The 18,062-nt window shown below is 39.4% G+C and overlaps 1 protein-coding gene across 1 annotated transcript in view; it reads left to right on the top strand.

The window, feature by feature from the left end:
• The window catches only part of MYOF (myoferlin), a 105,233-nt gene that overhangs the window by 7,905 nt on the left and 79,266 nt on the right, over positions 1-18,062 (top strand). Inside the window, exons 2-3 of the mRNA XM_065408077.1 lie at positions 4,446-4,501; positions 6,673-6,764. Coding sequence (XP_065264149.1) covers positions 4,446-4,501; positions 6,673-6,764 — 148 coding nt within the window. The remainder of the gene's footprint in view (positions 1-4,445; positions 4,502-6,672; positions 6,765-18,062) is intronic.

Raw genomic sequence — 18,062 nt, 5'->3', positions numbered from 1 at the left:
CATGTCCCTTCAGCCTGTACATTCAGTGCCATTCACTCTAGCAGTCTTACTAAATTCTTCACTACCTTACCAATACTCAGTCCTATTATACTTTATGAAGCCATCTGCTCCTGTACTGTTTCCTCTGGGATCATGGTGTTAGCATTAGCACTCATGGTGGTAGCACTGGCACTTACTGTGGGGGTTCTGGGTGCAGATTGTGGGGTGACCTTAAGTTTGAGGCAATTTGGTTTTATATGGCCAGGAGTCCCACAGTGATGGCAGACTACCTGCTTTCCCTTAGGGTAAGAGATTTTAAAATCTGGGCTCCTTTGATGTTTTTTAACAAAGTTGGGGTTAGGTTTATTCCCAGATCCCTCCTCCCTCTTAACATGGGGAACAGGAGCATTTCCCTTTCCCTGCGGTTTGTGCCCTGCATGAGCCCTTGACTCAATATATTTATCTGCAATTTCTGCTGCCTCCAAAACTGTGGAAGGTTTTTTATCACAGATGGCAGCTTTTATCTCATCAGTTACTGTCCCCACAACAATTGTTCTCGAACCAGTTCTGCTGCAGCGGTTTCTGGGGCAGTGGGGTGCTCAGTCTATGAGCAAAGCTCTCAGTTTCTGATCAGAGGCTCTTTATGGGATAATCCCCTATTCTTACATAATTTTTCAAGGTTCTTTGTGTCAAGACCCTCATATGAATGCAATTCACTCATGTCTAATCTTTAACACTTAAAAACTCTTGATATCAAATGTAAACTTTTAACAGCACTAGGGTTATGATCTATAAACCCAACTGACCAGTGGCATGAGAATCCTGCCAAGATTTTGTGTCACACCAATTGTCACACTATCTGGAGTGGGTCACGACCGTGAGTGCCTACCTCAGGGCAGACTGTCAAAAACAGGGCAGACACCCCAAACTGGTGGCTTGTTCTATAATTAGATTTCATCAAGCCAGTAACAAATGTGAACTCCTGGATCATTATAATAGTCTCGCCATGGAGTCACACACAGTCCCTTTAAACTCCAGTCTATCTTGCCACTCTGGCAAGCTGGACTTAGTGATAAATGATCACTTACACCAAAAATAATGAAATATTCAGGTTGCTTCCAGTCCCAAGATACTAGTCACTTACCCCAGATCCATTTGTATCTTAGATCACACACCAAAAACAATGTCTGTAGCCAATTCTGTAATAAAATAACTTAAACGTCTAACAACTAAACATAAACACAAATGAGTGGCAATCTAAATTCTAAGAGTGACAGAGTTGTAGTGATCTGTCCATTCAAAGTGTCTTTCAGGGCAGACCCAGTGGTAACCCCTGGTGATCTCTGGCTTCAGTTTGGTGTCTCTGACCCTGTGAGAGTTCAAACAGCAAAGAGATGGAAAATTTTCCCATGTCTTTGTTTTATTTCCTTCATTCAGCCTTTCAGTCCATAGGACAAGCTTCCTTACACGTAGCATTTCCAAGGTGCGATACAGCCATTCACCAATCCTTTGTATTGCAATGTTTCTTGATGGCCCATCTGATTTTGATAGTTCTTCTCGACAGATAGGGGGAAACTCTCTCCCTGTCTGAGTTCACAAGTTTAGAGCAAACATTTTATAAGTTATAAAGCAAAACTTACATATTTCCTTATAGCATGGAATTCAGACATTACAAATAAGATTAATGCATGCAGCAACTTGCAGACATTATATCGAGTCTAAACACTAAATACATTCTTATGAGACTAATGCCTATTTTGAGCAACATTAACATATATGAACTGGTCTGGTCTCCAGCTATGAGTTTGTCAATTCTTAGCTAATGCCTGCAGTCTTGGCAAAAGCTGGCATCTGGCTTGCCAGCGTCACAGTAGTACCATAAATCTATTTGTAAACTGACACTAACAAAGACAAAGCAGGGGAGATATAACCTGTCTTTATTTCTGGTATCTATAAGTTAAGTGTGCTTTATTAACAAAGAAAGTAATATAAAAATATCCTATATATGATCATTCCTTACCTAAAGGTGAGGCCAAAAGAAAAACAATAGATGGCCCACTGCCCTACTGTGCAATTTACCCAGATTTGATTCTCATCAAATGATATGATTTTGAGTCTTGCTTTTCACGGTTGGGTTCACATTGGCTGAAGAATGGGTGATACTGAATGGCCCCAAAGGGAATCCTCTTGGCCAAGAAATGTTGCTATAGTATAGTATCTTAAATGGGAAGGGAAAAGTTCTTTGCTACAGGTACAAAAACAAAGTAAAATAAGTGGTATTAAAAGAATGGTAAAATAGACGAATACAAAGAGGCAACATAAAATGAAGGGAACAAACACTAAAAATCAACCTCAAATGTGTTAGCTCCACATATGGACTGACTTAAATTATGTATGTTTTTTAACAAAATCCTGTTAATTTAACCCATACACCCCAAAATCCTTCCCAATACTCTCAAATATATGACATAAAATATTTTTTTCTCAGCATACACTATAGTATGTACAGTATAAATGAAATCATGGACCTTATTTTTATTTTACTATTATTTTTTAGTAATTAGTACTAGGTAGTCAAGAATGAGCTCTCCCCCTTGTCAAGAATGATCCTGGCCAGTGTTTACACTACACGGTCCCTTACATTACACTACAGGATTGTGACTGAGGTGTTAGCTGGCTTGAGTGGGGATTGTAGTGCTTTTATCCATCAGTTCAATCAGGATTGTCTCTATGGTACAATTCCACATTACATGGAATTGCCAGTAGGAATCCTTCCTCTGACAACCCCACCTTCTTTTGAGCAAAAGACTGGGAATCTCAAGATCTGTTCTGAACCCCAGATTTTCCTGGTAGCCATGCTCAACAGTGCAGCATTATTGATTAGGTGACCTCAGTATATAGGATTGTGAGAAGAGCTGTGGGAATAATTGATTTTTCAGTTTGCTGGCATTTCTGAAAAATCAAAAAATAAAAATAAAATAAAAAACAATAAAATTTGTTTTGGGTCAAAATGAAACAAATATTTCAAAATTTTTGGAGAATTGAAAAGTTGAAAAAAAACATTTCAGAGTGAATGAAAAGTTTTATTTTGATTTTGAGCTTTTTAATATTTAAAATAAAATTAAAGGAAATTTCTAAACAAAAAGTCATTTCAAATTAAAAAATCAAAATATTTAATTTCAGAAATGTCAAAACAAAACATTTAGATTATTTTCAGAACATTTTCTTTGGTTTTCTTTTTTGACTAGCTCTAACTATGAAGTGGAACTCAGGCTGATTTTATGACAATTAGTTCTGCAAGATGTGAGCTTACTGCACCATAGATTATAAATGCTGTTTCCTTTGTGGTATGATGTGAGTCAGTATCCTGCATAATTTGTGGCCAATTCCTGTTACAGAACTATGTGTCAGTTCCTTGCAATGTATAGTATGGGCTAATTTTTCAGTGCCTTCCATTTTCATCCAATAGAAAGAGCCATCAAATCCCACCACCTGAGTAATGTGGAAACTGACTTAATATTGCCTCACCGACCTTCACAAAGTTTTACTGACAATTATAGTTGTAACTTGCAAATGACAATGTGAGCTTGTAATATTGCTTCACTAAAGGAGTGAAGGTAAGAAAGAGGGCAAGTAAAAAGTCTGTAAATGTCAATCTTTCTAGTGATATCTCTGTATTAAATAACTAAACAATTAGTTCACTTAGAATAGACGTGATAATGAGTAAGGCTAATATATTAGTTATTCTTGTGTGGCACACACTTCCCCTTATAAATTTGCATTTGTTCAGTGAGTGTACTGTATTTTATGTTGGCAAGCGTCAAGCAAGAGACAGTGTTTTCCTTCCTCCATACATATTTTTATTTTATTTTCTATATATAAAGAAAAAGTCAAAACACCTAGGATCAAAATGTTAGTTGATGTAGATTTATTATAATGGGGGAATCCTCTTGGATTCTGTTCTCCTTTCTATGGGTGAAATTCACACGGACAGGTCTGAAGGGTTTTGTAAGAGCCTCCGCACCACTTAAACCCCACTGTGCCTCTGAAGGGGAGGAGCTTGGGTAGAATGGCCATGCCAGACATAATCTACCCACCCTGGTTGTGCACCATGGCATACCCCAGGGGAAATAGGCTGGTTTACACGGAAGTAGAGCCAGTGGCTGGGAGCTTCCACTTAGGGGATGCAACTATGTGTGGAAATGGCAGTCAGTGTGTGGATGCATTGCAGCAGTGCAAGTTGGAGATAAGAATTCCATCCACCTAACCCCCTAGAAACCTCTGCACGGAGCCTATTTACTCAGAGGAGTGAATTCCCCTTACATGCATGTGTAATTCTCATTGGTATCAATATCTGCACATATGAAATCTTTTATGAAAGAAAATAGAAAGATTCTATTATTATTTTACTTAATATTCTAATCCTTTAATAGAAGCAAACAATCACATTTTATTTTTATTTGCAGATGAAAAAAAGAAAACAAAGAAAATTGATAGTGAACTCAACCCGGTTTGGAACGAGGTGACTTATTCTCATTTTGTTTTTAATATATGGTACAGTGCATTATGGCTACAAAATTAGTATATTAGTCACTGCAGTTATGAATCTGAGATACAGATAGGAGTTAAAGTAAAATACTTTCCTATAAGGTGACAGTAAATGTGTTTTAAAGCTGAGTGAACAAACACTAAGTGGGATGGGTGATCCAGTGGATATAGTGTGCCTGGACTTTCAGAAAGCCTTTAACAAGGTCCCTCACCAAAGGCTTGTAAGCAAAGTAAAGAGTCATGGGATAGGAGGGAAGGTCTTCTCATGAATCAGTAACTGGTTAAAAGCTAGGAAACAAATGGTAGGAATAAATGCTCAGTTTTCACAGCAAAGAGAGGTAAATAGCAGGGTCCCCCAATGATCTACGCTGGAACCTGTGCTGTTCAATGTAGTCATAAATGATCTGGAAAAAGGGGTAACAGTAAGGTGCCAATGTATGCAGATGATGCAAAATTACTGAAGTTAGTTAAATCTAAAGCAGACTGTGAAGTTACAAAGATATCTCACAAAACTGGGTGACTGGGCAACCAAATGGCAGATGAAATTCAGTGTTGATCATTGCAAAATAATGCACATTGGAAAACATAATCCCAACTATACATACAAACTGACAGGGTCTAAATTAGCTGTTACCACGTAAGAAAGAGATATTGGAGTCATCATGGATAGTTCTCTGATACCATCTGCTCAATGTGCAGCAGCAGTCAAAAAAGCTAACAGAGTGTTGGGAACCATTGGGAAAAGGATAGATAATAAGACAGAAAATATCATTATGCCATTATTTAAATATATGGTGTGCTGACACCTTGAATACTACATGCTGTTCTGGTGGCCCCATTTAAAAAATGATAAATATAAATATAAAGTGGAAAAGGTACAGAGAAGGGCAACGAAAATGATTAGGGGTATGGAACAGCTTCCATATGAGGAGAGATTAATAATAGTGGGACTACTGAGTTTAGAAAGTGACGACGAAGGGGAGCTATGATAGAGGTCTATAAAATCATGAATAGTGTTGAGAAAGTGAATATGGGAGTGTTATTTACCCCTTCACATAACACAAGAACCAGGGATCACTCAATGAAATTAGTAAGTAGGAAGTTACATAAGGAAGTGTTTCATCACACAATGCTCAGTCAACCTGTGGAACTTGTTGCCAGCAGATGTTGTGAAGGAGAAAAGTGTGAGTAGGTTCAAAAACCAATTAGATAAGAATAGGTCCATCAATGGCTATTAGCCAAGATGGTCAGGGATGCAACCCCATCCTCTGGATGTCCCTAAACCTCCAGCTACCAGAAGCTGGGGCTGGGACTTGATAAACTTCCTTGTACTGTTCTTTCCCTCTGAAGCATCTGGCACCAGCCACTGTCAAAAGACAGGATACCGGGCTAGACAGATCATTGGTCTGACCCGGTTTGGCCATTCTTATGTTCTTATGAGCTGTGACGATTGTATCTCATCTCATTTTAAGTAAATGTAGATGGATTTCTGGTTTGTTTAGGGCCTGCTTCTCCTGTCATTGAAGTCAAAGGAAGTTTTGACATTGATATTAATAGTGGCATGGCTGGGTCCCTGATATGAGCACTGCCACTTTAATAATTAACTGTACACCAAAAGTAATGAAAAATGGTAATGCAAGTTAGGGCTAGGTGTCTAGAGGGGTGTCACAAAGGTCAGTGTTAGTTTTAGCTATATTTAGCATTCTCTTTAATGAGCTAGAAGAGAGGTTAAAGTGCATACACATGAAAGTCATGGGTCATCATATCTACAAATAAGAGAAGGGTGTAGAAACACAAAGGCCTGAAATGATGACTGAACTTGGAATAGGCCCAGGTCTTATGAAGGCAATAAGTTATTTATATTAATACAAGGGAGGAGCACTAGAAGTACTATAATGGGGCACTATTAAGAAACTCTCCTTTTTAATTGCAATGTACCAATAACAAGTCAAAATGTTCTACAGACATGTTCTGAAGTTTTTCACTTCATTTTCCAGATATGCAGATGTAAGATCAGTCAGGTTTAACTGTGTCACTAAATGTAATGTTCATTCATGAAAAGTTTTATTTGCCTTCATATTGTTAAGGTACTTTGTATTTCAGCTGTATTGATCAGTGGTTTTTGCTCCAATTCTTTATGTACAGATTCTTGAATTTGATTTGAAAGGGATAGCACTCGATGTTTCATCATCCCTGACCATTATTGTGAAAGATTTTGAAACAATTGGACAAAACAAGTATGTACTTTTTTCATTGTTAAATTCATCTAATTTTCAATGTAATTCAAAAGGCCAAACAAAAACTATGAATCTGATATTTCACTACAAACAAATAATTGCTGCTATTAGATTGGTTGGTTGATTGAATTGGCTGACATTTTATTGTTTTATTGTGCTCTAATGATTCTCTATGTTTTAGGCCTGTGGTCTTCTCTTTGCTCACTGTGGTCTTCTCCCTCACCAATGTTTCTGTTTTGTTGCGCTGGAGGGAGACTTCAGCCTTCTCCGTACACTTGACCTTGTGCACAAAGTTATTTCCTCCTTTTTCTGCCAGAGATTGAGCTTCAGCCATACAATTGATATTCATGGGTTTTGGATCAAATGCATCAGACAAAAGCTCTTCCAGATAGCAGTCAGAAAACCAGTTCTAGTTAGTTTCAACAAAGTCGATGTTCATTGGTAATTTTACAGAATTAGAAAATAAATGACGGATAAACCCATTTTTGCCTGGATGAATATTGCAGGAAGCATTGATAGATTGACACTAAACTAAAAATTATAGGCTACTGAAAGATGGTCTTATAGACAGTATATCTGGTCTCTTCCTCAGTGGAAGATCTGTCAGAACAAGTAGGTCTGTTTTTTTTTCTTACTGTTAATGATATTGAAGAAATAGTCATGTTGTATAAAGGCAGCTATTTTTACATGAAAGGGAAAAGACATAACTAAAAGATCAGGGGGTAATGCAATGTTCTTTGTTTTTAGTGCTGGAAGTTTTGTATCCAAGAGTTTTTATGTTTTATCTTTACATTTGTATAAAATGTCAACTAATAGAATGAGAGAGACAATACTGCAAACAACTAATAGAATAACTATCAAGCATAAACTCATCAGAAGTATTTAGTTCCCTAAATTGTTTAAAAAGGCAAACTATGTATTTTAAAAAAATCAACGTTTGAAAGCTAAAATTAAATAGAATATGTAAGGTCCTGTAAATTAAGCTGGTCAGTATAACTATGCTATTGCATAGAACGCTTACTAAAAAATCCAGAAAATCATTTTTTCCCAGGGAATTGTGTAGTTCCTGGAATACAAAACTTTCATGTTTGGGATATATGCTTATAAACAGTTTCCTAGACATGTAACAAAGATTTGCTACGTTGCAAAATGCATTTTGCATAAAACTATACATTATGCATAGAAATATTTCACTGCAATTAAATCATGGCCTACTTATGTACAGTATGTAGATAACATTGCAGTATAGATTTTCAGTATTTTGTCATAATTATTATTTGTATTGCCATAGTGCCTATTAGCCCTAGTTGTGGAAATCATGATATCTGAAGAAAGAAATTGACATAGAAAAGTCTGCCAGCCCTGCTGAGTTCTTGAGATGGATTTTGCATGACATCACCAAAAGATGGGAGAATTCTTATCTGAACCTTTGAACAGGGTCAGCTCAGTATCTGGGCTAAGATTCCAGTCGATTCTTATTTTTTCCAAACTAGATAATCTATCCTTAATCCAAAGTCATATTTGCAAACATCAGCCGTGTCTGTTTGTATTTCTCAAAAGAATGATCATGGGCTAATCATTACAAATATTGACATTTTTGTTTATGGATAGGAGTTAGCTCACACTTCTGTATTCTATGTACACATAAAAAATGAACAAAGAAGACCCCCTGGGAAAGTGACGTACTATATATGGAGCTACGAAAAGCATATTCATGCAAAGTAAATAGGAGGATGGTGAAATAACTATTTCACAATCACTAACTGTTTAAGGGTCATAAACTAATGCTCATTTGATGTGTGCACACAATGTTTCCCATTAATTTAAAAATAGCCACCATCATTTCCAAAGGAAAAAAAGAATAAAACAGTAGGATTTAGAACAAGAGTCACTTGGGATTCACACCAAAGTCATTCTAGTCTTTCACAGCTTCTATTCTTTTAGCACCCTTTCATATTACATTTTCAATATTTTATATAAATAAGTATACTTCTTTGTAAAAATGTTCACACACAATCAATAATAGGGAACAAATTCATTCCAAAGGTTGCTATAAATTGCATTGTGGGCTTTCATGTTTATTGTCTCTCAGTGATTCCAGAGGAAATCCATTCAATTTACAAATAATGAGATTTTTTTTTTTAATTATCCAAGCCTGCAAGCTCAAGCCAGAATCTGAAAGCCACACTGTGTTCTTTCTGTCTCATGCATTATTGACTTAACTGAAATGTATTACAGGTGTAGTTAAAGTGGACAGCTTGAGGTAAAATATCTGCAGTTGGAATATAAGCATTCTGTTGAAACATAATATTATTATTATTTATTTGTATTACAGTAGCACTTCAGAGCCCCATTCAGGACCCCACTGTGGTAGGTGCTGTACAAAACACAGAACAAAAAGATGGTCCTGCCCCAAAGAGTTAATAAGTAGATGACAGAGTTCACTCTCTGATAGGTAAACTGGCTCTATAACAGGGGTCGGCATCGTTTGGCACGCGGCTCGCCAGGGTAAGCACCCTGGCGGGCCGGGCCAGTTTTATTTACCTGCTGACGCAGCAGGTTCGGCCGATCGCGGCCCCCACTGGCCGCGGTTCGCCGTCCCGGGCCAATGGGGGCGGCGAGAAGCCGCGGCCAGCACATTGCTTGCCCGCGCCGCTTCCCGCCGCCCCCATTGGCCCGGGACGGTGAACCGCGGCCAGTGGGGGCCGCGATCGGCCAAACCTGCCGCATCAGCAGGTAAATAAAACTGGCCCCGCCTGCCAGGGTGCTTACCCTGGTGAGCCGCGTGCCAAACGTTGCCGACCCCTGCTCTATAACATGAAAAAAGAGCACAGTTAAGAGGTCTTTCAAAACATAGTTACATATGTGTAGTTCTTCAGTGTTCTAAAGAAATCCAGTGCCACACATTCAGCAGCAACAGAATAGGGAGTAGTGAAATGCGTGGTTTGTTTTTTTCTTGAAATGCTCCACTACTCTATAACTAGACCTGCCTTTGCAGGCAGTTATTCATGCTCACTCACAGTAAGGAACAGCTGAGGTGTAGGTTTTTTTTCCTTTGTAAGGTGTTAGTGGTATATTACTAAAATGATGGAGACTTCCTCTCCCACGCAACCAAAAAAAGTCCCATTGACATCAGTGGAATGAGGAATTGATCCTATATGCATAAATAATGAGGGAACTATTTATAAATTCTCAAGGGGTTTGCAGCAGTGGCAAATTACACAATTCTGTTCATTCCACCTTAATTCCTATTTCTTTTTAAAATCGCTTTGTGAATCAGACCAAAATTTTTTTTTTTGGTGAATGATTTTGTTTCTCCGTAAAGTGAGTAGCCAAAAGAATGCATAAAATCCTCCTGGCATGTTTCTTCCAGTTCACCTCAGTCCTGAACTGCAACATTGCACAATTCCCAAAAGAGGGAGGAGACTGCAGAACAGGCTGCTTTAGGCTACCACACATGGCAGTTTTGGGATATGTGCAAACACAGTACAGTGCCTAGCACTGGCCTCTAGGCACTACTGTAATACAAACAAATAACAACCACAATGGAGAATAGGAGATCATCACATTCACTTTACCCGTGAAACTTGTCATGATTTGGATTCAAGCCTCCAGAGGTGAAAGCCTATTGCACATACCCATTGTGGGCCATATCCTGTTCACCTTAGCCTCAGGAGGACTTTGAAATGAATGTGACTAGTCCAAATGAGTAAGGCAAACAGGATTTGTCCCTGTGCCAATACTGGGTCTAAGTGCTCACATTGTTATTCACTTTGCATTTTGCTGCCTGAGGGGAAGTTTTTAGGCTTAAGTTTGAGTATGGGGGAGTTTCCTCCCACAGGCCTCATTTATCTTGTGCTGGAGTGAGGTGGGGGCAATAATTTAAATCACCTGTTTTCAGGGTACAGCTTACTCCCTATCTGTCATTCAGCCGGCTCTGCTGACTGGGTCACAAGGTAGAAGTGGAACCATAGATCTCACCAACCCCCCTTGCCATCCTTCCCTGCCCGGTCACTCACAGGGAGTGTATCAGGCACATAGCCCTAGCTCTGCTCCTCCATCCCTGGAGCAAAGATCTGGGCAGATGCTATAGAACAAGGGCTGTCTCCTAAAAACTTATACAGTAATGCACTTAAGCTGGTATTACACAGTGCAGGAGAATCAGTCTAGTAGAATTTCCCTTGCTTTTACACTCTGCCAGAACACTACTCATTGCTGTGGTATGTTTCTGCAATTAGGCTAATGTGAACATTATGCATATTTTTCTATTTCTTCTGGAACCAGCATTTACTGCTACCTGCAGAAATTTTAATGTAAGAGCAGACTAATATTAAATGAACGTTCATCATGACACAAAGCCTGACCCACTGGAAAAGTAGTTACATTAAAAAAGCCCAAATCACACTGTTATAATGTCCACATAGATCACTCCAGGGATAGACAAAGAGAGCTTTCACGTGCCAAAGTGCAGAGCTGGTTTTTCCCATATAAAAATGTCTGAGAAGAGAACACATCTGTTTTCCATTATGTTGTTAGTCTAGTCAATGTTTAAAATCTCTCATTCCACTAGGAAAATGAATCTACACAGTGATAGGAAAATGTAATAGTTAGGATCATTCTGAAGTACAAAGGGTAGATTACAAAGTTACAAATACCACATTTTCTACAGGAAGTTACATTGTGGTCTGATTAAGTGAAGTGATTTTATTCCATGTGTAGGAGGGCAAGTTACTAGCTGTACACATTTTTCCAAACTGAGTAATTAGTAACCTGGCAACACAGAGGAAAATAGGCTGGGCACACCCTTCTGTTTGGTGAAGAATGTAGTCCCAAATCTACAGCAGGGGAGGTTAACTGCAGCTCACTGTTGAGACACTGTTAGATTTGTAATTATAACTGTTTAATCAATTTCTTAACCTGGCACCAAAAATATTTAGACCCTCCTCTTGCAATTGGATCCGTGTGGGTAGACCTCTGTGCCTGACAGTGGGGCGGCATGCATGTAGGAGTCTGCCTTCATAGATCTGAGGTTTGGAGCCTTACATATTAAAGTCTCTTCTGGTTTCCCTTGAAGATTTCACCTTTGTAGATGATGATGTGCATGACATTTTTCTTTTCAAATCTATGCACCTGCAAAAAGCAGTATCAAATTAATGAAGATTAAAATAAGTACTACTTCTGTTTGAACAAACATATTTAGCTGCAACAGTATGTATTAGAAAATTGGTCTTGAAGGTCTAGGATGGACTTTACCATGTAACAGATACAGCCAGCAAGGATGTTTGGATATAAGCCATTATAATATATGCAGGGGGAGCAAGGATGATGGTGACGAATCAATGTGCTTCCACTGAAATCGGTGGTGCTACCTTCGTTCCTTTATGGGGATATGGGGCCAGCCACATCTGTGCCATAATTAATTACTTGCTTCCCAGCCTGAAGAGGTGGGACTATGGAGGGGCAGGAGATAGATTAATGGACACCTGGGCCTTATCAGGTGAACCCTATCAGGAGTTGGAACCCCAGGTGGCCAGTGAGTAGTTTGCCCTGAACCAGGGCATGTAAGGAAAAGGGTATTCCAGAGGTAAACAACATGGGAGCTGGGAAGTATATGAGGCACAGAACCCAGAAAGGGCAAGGAGCAGGGCCCAAAGAGTGGGCTGAAGGGAAGACCCAAAGGGACAAGGGACCTTTTTGTGTGATGGGCACTTTTTAGTTTGGACTCTTGGTACCCTGGAAGGGGTTATGTTTGTTGTGACTTGGCTAGAGGGCTAAGCCATATCTCCAGCACAGAGGGGTGTGTGGAGAGCTGAGTAGGCTCACCTCGGGGAGGGAAACTGAGGAAGGGAGTGCTGGAAGAACTATGCTTGGCCAACAGGGGATGCTATGGAGCAGCTACACCTTTATGATATACCTCAGTTTACACTGGTTGAGATCTCAGGAATGCTATATAGAAAGATAACTTCATACTACAACAGAGAGAAACATCAACTTCTTAGTTAGTGCTGTGAGTTAGGATTTCCTGATACTAGCACCAATGGATTAATTAGCTATGCCAAAAATACAATGCTATGTTTAATGGTTACTTACCTGTAGTTTATAGATTCTACTTTTTTGAAATAGGGGAAACACTATAGGCCTAGCACTGATGTCAAATACTCTTGAAGTTGTGGATTTATCTTTTAAAATCAGCTACTGTACATGAGATCCAATTTAGACCTCAAAAGCTAAATCTGATTATACAAGAAAGTGTTTATACTGCTCTAATTGTACTCCTGGAGGTTTCCTACTGTGCTGTTTGAAACTTATAGCATATTCAAATGAGTGCACCACTATAATTTTGTTTAGTCAGGGTAGGTAGGTATGAGGAAATGAAGCTTAAATTGGATAATTTCAAAACCATCATGATTCTTGAAGATGTGTCACAGGATGCAAGGGTGTGGTTGATGAGACTCATCCACATAATATGCGAGTCCAATCTTCTTATTGGTTTTGTAAATTCTCTCTGAAGTGTGTACACATTTATGCATATTGAATGGTTCAGGTAACCTATCATTTCAAAAAATCACTGCCAGCTATATTAAACCAAACCAGCAAAAGTTATGAAACTCTTCAACAAGTAAACAAAAATAAATACTGGGAAAGCCTCTGTCTTTCCTCAGAATCAGAGTTAGCTTTACCATTTGTAGACAGGCCTGTTTAAATGATTCCCCCACCTGCAGAAGTGAAACTTGGCTACTTGTTCTTTTCAACCCCAGTGATTGGTTTACATCTGTTAATATTGATGTTTATGTTTTCAGGACTATCTTAATGAGGAAAGAGCTAGCAACTATGTAAGAAAGAGAGAAGATAGATTAAGTTCTTCTATAGATTTCTAGCTCCCTCAAATTAGATGGCCCCACAGCCTTGGGAATCATAGACCAAAGGGCAAATCCTCTTCTATTTTTGTTTCCAACTTTGTCCAACTGTTTCAGTGATTGTCTTCAGGATAACTGATTTTCACATAGAAAAGGTGACTTGGATCTCTTTAGAGTTCTTGTTTAGTGAAAGCAAACCTAATCTAACCATCCCCGCGTGAAACACAGATTGGCCAAGTACACTGGTGGGTGGTAATCAATGTTTATCCTCAGTGTGAAATGTCAAGTAAATATTCCCCATGTTGCACCAACTTGTGGGACACTGAACCCAAAGAGAAACAATTTTTGTCTTTTTTTGTGGAAAACCATCTATTATTGTCTCCTAGGCTCGTCCCACACTAATATTTGAAGCCAGGATTGACAGCACTTATCATCAACAACCATTACCGAATTTTGGTAACACAAATTTTAGCATAATTTGGCCCTTTCTCCTTAGTGGCCAAAACATGGTTGAAGGGACAGGTGGCAACCAGAAACACAATAGTCTGATCCCTAAGCAGCACAATAGCCATTGAGTGCTGCTTAGGGATCAGACTGGGGAGAGAAACTGGCCCATAAATGATATTTCATAATGTAATTTAGATGTATACACCCTGCCCATGTTATGCACCCTATCCATATTGTTGTTGTTTAACTAGAATTGCCTTTAACATCCATCCAGCAATATCATAGTACATCATCTCCTTCCCTTTAAATCCTTTCTATAACCCAAGAAAGATATTTAAAGTTGATTGTTACATTTTAATTACAGATGAATGTAGTATGTTTTGCTACAACATTATCTTCAAGGCCTTTCTGAGAGTATTGTCCTGATTGCAATTTAGATTACACGCATTTTGTAGTGTTTATGGAGAATCCATTCTATGATCTGTGCTGGTCTTTTAGACTACTGAGTATAGCAGCTGAGTCGCATGAGTTCATTCCAGGTTTTGGTTTGGACTAGAGAGAGTTCAGTTAGCTACAAACAGAGCAGGAAACCATCAACTTGAGCTCCACTCTGAGTAAAGATACATAACAAACTTCACCAACTGTGGGTCCATGCTGCTGTAAATGACTCAGTTTGGGCATTTCTTCAACCACAGAAATATTTCAAAACACCATACGTGAGATACTAGCTGGAATCCCTGAAGTTCTGAATGTGAGTGATGACATATTAGAATTTGGCACCATATCTGAAAAGCATGACACTCGACTAGCAGCTGTTTTTGAATAAGTGCAGGAGCAGAATCTCATGTTAAACCCAGACAAATGTGAGTACAATAAACCCACATTAGAATTTTTTGGATACACATTCTCCAAAGATGGTGTCTCTGCAGATCCTAAGAAAGTGAAGGACAGTCACAATGCCACTCTGCCCATGTAGCAGAGCATGTAGATGTTTGTAGCAGCTAGGGCTTCCAAATTATTGTGGCAGATTCATTCTGAGATTAGGCACTATCACACAGACTCTGAGAGCTCTAACCAGGAAAGACTACATATGAGTGTGGTCAGATGAACATCAAAATGAATTTGACGAACTCAAGAAATCCCTTACCCATGTCATATTTTGATTCCAGTAAGAGAATTGAACTTTTAATAGATGCTAACCCTGTTGGATTAAAAGCAGTCCTCACACAGGTTGACCAATGTGTTCAAATTTACACCATTGCTTATGGCAGAAAGGCTCTTTCACCCACAGAACAATGATACTCTCAGACAGAAAGAGAAGCTCTTGCTGTAGCATCGGGATGTTCCCATTTTCATTTATACATTTACAGATGTCATTTCATGATTCTGACTGATCACAAGTCCCTTGAACCAACCTATGATCAATAATCCCTCTTTTTGCCCATTAGCTCTCATTGAGCGGTGGATGCTCAAACTACAAGGTTATGACTACAAAGTTATCTATTGGTCTGGAAAGGATAGCCATGCAGACTACTTCTCTAGGCACTCTATTCCTGAAACACTTAATCACAACACTATGGAGAAAGCAGAAGCATATAATAACTTCCTCCTCTCAGACACCATTCGCAAAGCTCTCTTGTTACAACAAATAAAGACAGCTGCAGAGTCTGACACATGTCTCCAAATGATCATCAAAACCATTTGAAGTGATCACTGGAAAAAACTGCATAGTTTACAGCATTTGACTCCTGAAACATAAGTTGTTCTACGATCATTTGCCCATGTCAAAGGTGAATTTACTGTCACGGACTATGACCTCCTACTCCAAGATGCAGGACTTCTTGTTCTGCATTTGTTGTGGGATCACACATTTGATTTGACTCTCAAAGGTCACCAGGGACTGGTAAAAACTGGTAAAAACAAAATTCCTGCTCAGAGAAAAAGTCTGGTTCCGGAGAATTGATAGCCTTCCTGAAACTCTCCTTAAATCATACAGACTATAAACCAGGCAGGAGTTCTGGAAAACCACATTCCTCCTCTACATGTCTCTTCTGCCCACATCCCCACGGACAGAAGTTAGCATGAATTTTTGTGATCTCCCTAATGGAAAACATTTACTGGTTATTAGATACTATTATTCTCGAAATCCTGAAGTTGAAATGATCATCACTATTTCTGCTAATGCTGTTATACCCAAACTAGACAACATTTTGTCAGCCTATGGCATGCCTGCTGTTATTAAAACTGACAATTTCAAGACTTGCAGTTCACTCAATTTGCAGAGTATCTTGGTTTCAAACTTACTCTGCACTGGCTGCAAGCCAATGGAGAAGATGAGAGGTTTATGCGACCACTCAAGAAAGCACTATGAATTGCTGCAGCTGACGGATTAGACAAGAAACAGGAGTTATTTCATTTCCTCCTCGGTTTTCAAACCACTCTCCACTGTTCAACTACCATGGTGCCAGCATCTCTTTTGTTCGGCAGACAACTAAGAATAAAACTGCCACAAGTTGAGAGAAGAGCAGATGATGAACCTCTACATCAACTTGACAACAAAGCGAAGCTTGTCATGAAAAGATATGCCGACCAGCACAGGCCAAGACCACTTCTTTCAATTTGGGAGATGTAGTTCGCGCCAGAAACTTTCAGCCGAGCAACAAACTCTCTACGCCCTTTTATCCTGAGCTTTACAAGACCACAGTGGTCAGAGGCACGATGGTCACTGCTCAGAGAGGATGAAGTCACACCTCCAGCTTCCTCCACTGTGGGCAGAGGCCCCCGCCCCCCTGCAGCTTCCAGCCATTGTGGGTGGAGGGGGAACCCTGCAGCTCCCAGCCACCATGGTGGCGGGGGAAACCATGGAGCTGCAGCAGCCTTGGGTGCTAGATCCCCCCTGCTTCCCATTTTGTCACAGTTGTTTTTAGTAAAAGTCACGGACAGGTCATGACTTCCATGAATTTTTGTTTATTGCTCGTGACCTGTCTGTGACTTTACTAAAAACAACCATGACAAAATCTTAGCCTTAAACATAAGTGTTTTTGTGAATATGTTGAACAATCATCAAACTTTTGACATTGCTTCATTTATTCTGTGCTGCTTGTATTTTATTCATTAGGTGGATGTATTTCAAAGTGGTGAGTTTAATAATTGTTGTTTAATTTAAAGTTTGTGGGGGGAAAAGGAGGGATGTCATATTTATGGAGAATCCATTCCATTATCCATGCTGGTCTTTTAGAGTACCGAGAATAGCAGCTGGGTCATGTGAGTCCATTCCAGGTTTTGATTTGGATTAGAGAGTTGAGTTAGCTAAAAGGGGAAGCTGCATGTTGAATTTGTGTTCTGTGAGTTACAGGTTTAAACCAGTGGTCTGTGGAATCTTACTTTACTGCATTGTTTCATTCCAGAAGCTCCTAATCAGTTAGGACGCAACATACTTCTTATGAGTTCTGTTTGAAATGTGTTGGTGAAATGCAACAGCTGCTGGGAAGAGCATGGAGATACTTTTGCAACTGATAAACTGTGTTGTGAATCTCCTCTTATGCACAGCACAATTCCACAGCTCCACAGAACAATACCTCAATTTCTGCAGCTTTTATTAAAATTAGTAAGTTGCTGTCTATAAAACAAATGAAGTAGGTGTGTAGTAATGTTAAATTTGGGCTGTAAAAGACGTTATTATGAACTAGGACTAGGATTTTCAGAGGAACCTAAGGCACCCAGCTGCCACTGAATTTCACCTCCCCCTCCAGACTTGTGAGCCCAGCCCCTAGCCAAGCCTCCGTGCCTATACAGCTGTTTTTAGTGCCATAGCACCAGCCGAAATCTGTAGACCCTGGCTCTGAGACTCTCTGCCACAGTTTTAAAATGTAGTGCAGACAGACCTGGGTGTTGAAGCTCTTGGCCCCCTTTGAAAGTCCCAGCCTGGAAGTACTGTAGGAAGTCTGCATTTTAGGGATTGTCACAGAAAAGTGCAAAGTGCAGCTCCTGTTGA

The sequence above is a fragment of the Emys orbicularis genome, chromosome 7, assembly GCF_028017835.1.
Source record: "Emys orbicularis isolate rEmyOrb1 chromosome 7, rEmyOrb1.hap1, whole genome shotgun sequence".
Lineage (NCBI taxonomy): Eukaryota > Metazoa > Chordata > Testudines > Emydidae > Emys > Emys orbicularis.
This window is presented reverse-complemented; position numbering and strand designations above follow the sequence as displayed.